The sequence below is a fragment of the Nomascus leucogenys genome, chromosome 1a (genome assembly GCF_006542625.1).
Source record: "Nomascus leucogenys isolate Asia chromosome 1a, Asia_NLE_v1, whole genome shotgun sequence".
Classification (NCBI taxonomy): domain Eukaryota; kingdom Metazoa; phylum Chordata; class Mammalia; order Primates; family Hylobatidae; genus Nomascus; species Nomascus leucogenys.
In genome coordinates this window covers 22,014,790-22,020,498 of record NC_044381.1, presented here as the reverse complement: position 1 = coordinate 22,020,498, position 5,709 = coordinate 22,014,790, and the positions used below count along the sequence as shown (strand labels likewise).

General features: G+C 36.6%; 1 protein-coding gene across 1 annotated transcript; it reads left to right on the top strand.

Moving 5' to 3' along the window:
- Positions 1 to 671, top strand: LOC100595932 (interferon alpha-1/13). Its single transcript, XM_003260366.2, has one exon. The coding sequence runs from the start codon at positions 1 to 3 to the stop codon at positions 568 to 570; it is 570 nt and encodes a 189-aa protein (XP_003260414.2). The 3' UTR covers positions 571 to 671.
- The last annotated feature ends 5,038 nt before the right edge of the window (positions 672 to 5,709 follow it).

Below are 5,709 nucleotides of genomic sequence, written 5' to 3'. Positions count from 1 at the left end.
ATGGCCTCGCCCTTTGCTTTACTGATGGCCCTGGTGGTGCTCAGCTGCAAGTCAAGCTGCTTTCTGGGCTGTGATCTGCCTGAGACCCACAGCCTGGATAACAGGAGGACCTTGATGATCATGGCACAAATGAGAAGAATCTCTCCTTTCTCCTGCCTGAAGGACAGACATGACTTTGGATTTCCCCAGGAGGAGTTTGATGGCAACCAGTTCCAGAAGGCTCCAGCCATCTCTGTCCTCCACGAGCTGATCCAGCAGATCTTCAACCTCTTTACCACAAAAGATTCATCTGCTGCTTGGGATGAGGACCTCCTAGACAAATTCTGCACTGAACTCTACCAGCAGCTGAATGACTTGGAAGCCTGTGTGATGCAGGAGGAGAGGGTGGGAGAAACTCCCCTGATGAATGCGGACTCCAGCTTGGCTGTGAAGAAATACTTCCGAAGAATCACTCTCTATCTGACAGAGAAGAAATACAGCCCTTGTGCCTGGGAGGTTGTCAGAGCAGAAATCATGAGATCCCTCTCTTTATCAACAAACTTGCAAGAAAGATTAAGGAGGAAGGAATAACACCTGGTCCAACATGAAAACAATTCTTATTGACTCATATACCAGCTCACGCTTTCATGAATTCGGCCATTTCAAAGACTCTCACTTCTGCTATAACTATGACCATGCTGCTAAATTGATTTATCTATTTAAATATTTATTTAACTATTTATAAGATTTAAATTATTTTTATTCATATAACATCATGTGCATCTTTACACTGTGGTTAGTGCAATAAAACATTTTCCTTATATCTACTCAATTCATTATTTTGTTTTTCATTAAACTTTTACTATAGGAACTTCTTGTATGTGTTCATTCTTTAATACAAAATTCCTAGCCTGACTGTGCAACCTGATTAGAGAATAAAGGGTATAATTTATTTACTCATCATTATTATATGAGAGATGTAAGTAAAAATGACCTTTCTCTAAACCAGGTTGTATGTTGTACTCAAGATATAAAGCTGAATACAATAAATCTACTTCCTACTCTCTTGCATATTTGATTTTTGTATGGAATAAAACTAAAAATACTAATCATACTTAATATCAGTTATCCTAAATACTGTAAGGAGAAAAAGGAATGAACAATGATTTCTTTCGGCAGCAGGTAAACTGAAACAAGTGAGGAAATAAAAATAAACAGAGATATCCTCTATAAGTTAACTGATATAACATGTGGTAGAAACTGTCTATTGCCAGTTGGATACATGAGTTTGCAAATTATAAGGAATGCAATTGCTGGGGGTTCATAAGTTGCAAGCAAAATCCCAGAAATGGAAGCGCTCATGTGTTCAGAGAGTGTAGAGAGAGAAAAGGACTTAAACGTGATTCTGAGGACCTTCCACCTTTAAACGGAAGGAAGAGAAGAGCCACAAAGGAAACAGAGGGATGGACAAAAAGAGACAATGGTGATTAATATGGTCTGGTTTTGTGTCTCTGCCTAAATCTCAGGCAGACCAGCCTCTAGAATATATGTATAAACACACACACACACACACACTATATATATATATTTATATATATAGTGTATATATATAAAACATGTATATATATGCTTATTTTCTTATTTTATAAATATATGGTTATTATTTTCTCAATTAGTGCATATATATCAGAAAAGGGACTGGGTGCAGTGGCTCATGTTTGTAATCTCAGCACTTTGGAAGCCGAGGTGGGTGGATCACTTGAGTTCAGGAGTTCAAGACCAGCCTGGACAATATGGTGAAACCCTGTCTCTACTAAAAACACAAAATTTGGCCAGGCATGGTGTTGGGTACCTGTGATCCCATCTATTCGGGAGGCTGAGGCAGGAGAATCGCTTGAACCCTGGAGGCAGAGATGGTGCCTCTGCACTACAGCCCCTGGGCAACAGAACAATACTCTGTCTCACAAAAAAAAAAAATAAAGAAAAAAAAGAAAATGAGAAAATAGAAAAGGGAATATTCTCTTCTCTCCTCAATCTCCATAACACATAATAATATAAAAAGCAGAATTCTTAGAGTATTCTGGAGAAAACTGAAAAATAATCACCCTTCATACTGAACATAAGTCTGATTTGTATATTCAGTCAGGATACGGTGTCTTACAGGAAAATCTGGAAGAGTTTATTTTCTTAAACCTAAGTGAAATATACATACCATTCATTTGCTGATTCCGATACCCAGCACAGTTCTCTCCTTCTTCCCCAGCTTTTCTGGATCTCATTTTCACTCCTACTGAGGCTCAGAAATAATACCCCAAAGTGAAGCTCTCAGAAGCAGCCTCAGAAGCAAAGTTTCTCTCTGGCCTTCTCCTGCCCTGCTGTTTGTCATCCCTCATCTCCTGAGGGAGCCCCTTTTCCCCAAAGCAGGCCATAAAATCTGAAAATATGACCCTAACTTTCCCTCACCTTTGTGTGTAAGAACTGAACTGGCCACAAAGAAATTCTCTAACCTACCTTGTTTGATTGTAGATACTAAGACCCCCCATTCCAAAAAGGGCTCTGCCACATACCCAAGAGGAAGGAATGGTGCATGGAAAAGCCAAGAAGTATCTGACCAGAAAGGCCTTGCTGGGTTTCCCCTACTCAGAATATTAGCATTAGATGATGCCTTTTTTGTCTAATCACATTTCTACACAGCTGCCCATTCTTCATGGAACGTAAGCATAAAAATGGATAATTTTTTCCTGTACTTTGGGTCTTCATTTTCAAGGCTTCCATAGTTATATAAAATGATGATTAAATAAATGTGCTATGCTTCTCTTTTGTTAAGCTGTCTTTTGTTATAGGTGTGTCAGGACCCTTTTGATATGAAGGAAAGAGATCACACTATTTCTACCCCTATAGTTGTGGTGATGAAGATGGGATGCCTGAAGCACCTGACTCACCTACTGATGAGGTCCTGGTAAAAGACTGATAAAGAGCTTGCCAATAAAGGTAAGAATTTTTACCAAGGTCAGTTCTGAAATTCTGCTTGTAGTATCTGGTCAAGAACTAAAGGTAAAAATTTTTCTTTATTTATTTCTTCCTTTCCAAATGCAGGTCATCAGGAGAAGATCATTTGTTTGAGTTGTTCTCTTGTGTAAATTTGGATTTATGGGACCCATTTGTTATTGATCCTTTCCCTTCAATAGACAGCTGTCGTTTTGCTGTTTTGTGCCCTGAGAATCTGACTTGGCTTGCTGCCTGTCAGGATGTCCTTCGGTGTGTGCAGGGGGCCAAACCAAAAGTTGGAGGCTCCCATGAAAAGTTTAGATATTGACTATTGCCAGCTCCCAAGGTGTCTAAATTTTTCTTTCTTGTGGCGATCTTTAGAGGTGGCTCTGAATTTTGAGAGGACTGCATCTTGGCATTTCTTTGAAGATGTCTTATGCATCCTTGGTGAAGTCATAAAAGGCTTGGTTTTGGTACTGAGTCACTTGGTAGGTGTCTTTGTTTTAAAAGAAAAGAGAAAAAAAGAAAATTTCAAACATTAGAAATATTGGTTGTTTGTTCTTGCTGAAATCCAGTAAGGGATTTTAAAGTAATTTTAAGAGCTCTGTATTCAATTATTAGCTTAATTTAAAGCTGATATCAAGGCTACCATTTTTTAAGGGTCTTTCTGATTTTCTCCTTGGGATCTTGTTTATCCCATGGAAACATTTTTTCTGTCCATATTAATCGAAACTTGAGTGTCCAGGGAAGCATAACCACATGAACCTGAATGAATATATTCCAGAAGCAGAAAAGCACTAGAGAAGCTCATTCACTAATAAACTAATTCCATTAGTCTATATGTCTATTTTTATTCAAGTGCCATGCTGCCTTAATTATTGTAGCATCACAATATGTTTCAAAATTAGGAAATATGAGGCCTCTTGCTTTGTTTTTCTTTCTCAAGATTGTTTCGGCAACCCAGAGACCGTGACGTGTAGGATAGATTTTTCTGTGTCTGTTAAAAATGTCTCTGTGATTTTGATAGAGATTGCATTGAATCTGTATATCACTTTGGAGAGCATGAAGATTTTAACAATATTAAGTCTTCCAACCCATGATGGATACAAGTAAATGTCTTCCCATTTATTTTTGTCATCTTTAATTTTTTCAGTAGTATTTGGTAGTTTCCAGTGTACATGTCTTTCACATCCTGGGTTAAGTTTATTTTATGCTTTTTGATGCTATTGTAAATGAGAGCATTTTCTTAATTTGCTATTAAGATTATCCACTGTTAGTATATAGAAATGCCACTGATTTTTGTTTATTGATTTTGTATACTGCAACTTTGCTCAATTCATTTATAAGTTCTCTCTCTCTCTCCCTCTCTCTCTCTCTCTCTCTCTGTGTGTGTGTGTGTGTGTGTGTGTGTGTGTGTGTGTGTGTGTGTAATCTTTAGGTTTTTCTACATATAAGAATATGTCATCTGCCAACAGAGATCATTTCACTTTTTCCTTTACAATTTGGATGCTTGTTATTTCTTTTTGTTGCCTAAATACTCTGGCTAGGATTTGAAATAATAGTTGTAAGAGCGCATTCTTGCCTTTTTCCTGAACTTAGAAGAAAAACGTGTAGTTTTTCACAGTTGAGCATGATGTTTACTGTGGGATTTTCATATAATAGCCCTTATCATGTTGAGGTAATTTCCTTCTAGTCCTAGTTTGTTGAGTGTTTTTTTTTTTTAAATCATGAAAGGATACTGAATTTTATCAAATGGTTTTTCAGCATCAGCTGAGGTGATCATGGTTTTTCCTCCCTTCATTCTGTTCATGTAGTTTACTACATTGATTTATTTCTATGTGTTGAACCATTCTTATATTCCAGGAATAAATCGCATGTAGCCATGTTCTATAATTGTTTTAATGTGCTGTTAAATTTGGTTTGCAAGTATTATGCTGAGGGTTTTTGCATCAATATTCATCAGAGATACTGGTTTGTAGTAGTTTTCATATCATGTCCTTCACTGAATTTTATGTCAAGTTAATGCAAGATTCATAAAATTAGTTTGGAAGTGTTCCCTCTTCTTCAATCTTATGGAATAATTTGAGAAAGATCCTGTTAATTTTTTGAATTTTTGGTAGAATTCTCTAGTGAAGCCATCTGGCCCAGGGCTTGTCTTTTTTCAGGGATTATTAATTATTTATTCAATCTCCTTATAGGTCTATTGCAAATTTTTATTTATGATTCAGTCTTGGTAAGTTGTATGTTTCTAGGAATTCATCAATTTTTTCTAGGTTATACAATTTGCTGAGGTATAATTGTTTATAGTTTTATGATCTTTTATTTCTGTGGCATCAGCTGTAGTGTCTCCTCTTATAGTCTTGATTTTGTTATATGAGTATTCTCTTTTTTAAAAAATAATCTAGTAAGGGTTTGTTGATTTTGCTGAACTTTTCAAAAAACCAACCCTAGTTTTAGTGATTTTTTTTATAATTGCTCTTCTATTCTCTTTTATTTATCTTTGCTCCAGCTTTATTATTTCCTTCCTTCTGCTAGATTAGGGGTTTATTTATTTATTTGCACTTTTTTTAGTTACTTAAGGTGTACAGTAAGGTTGTTGTATTAGTCTGTTTTCATGCTCCTGATAAAGACGTACTTGAGACTGGGAAATTTACAAAAGAAAGAGGTTTATTGGACTTACAGTTCCACATGGCTGGAAGGCCTCACAATCATGGTGGAAGGCAAGGAGGAGCAAGTCACATC

Excerpts from the sequence above, each read along its gene's own strand:
- LOC100595932 (XM_003260366.2), top strand. The coding sequence starts at position 1 with ATGGCCTCGCCCTTTGCTTTACTGATGGCCCTGGTGGTGCTCAGCTGC.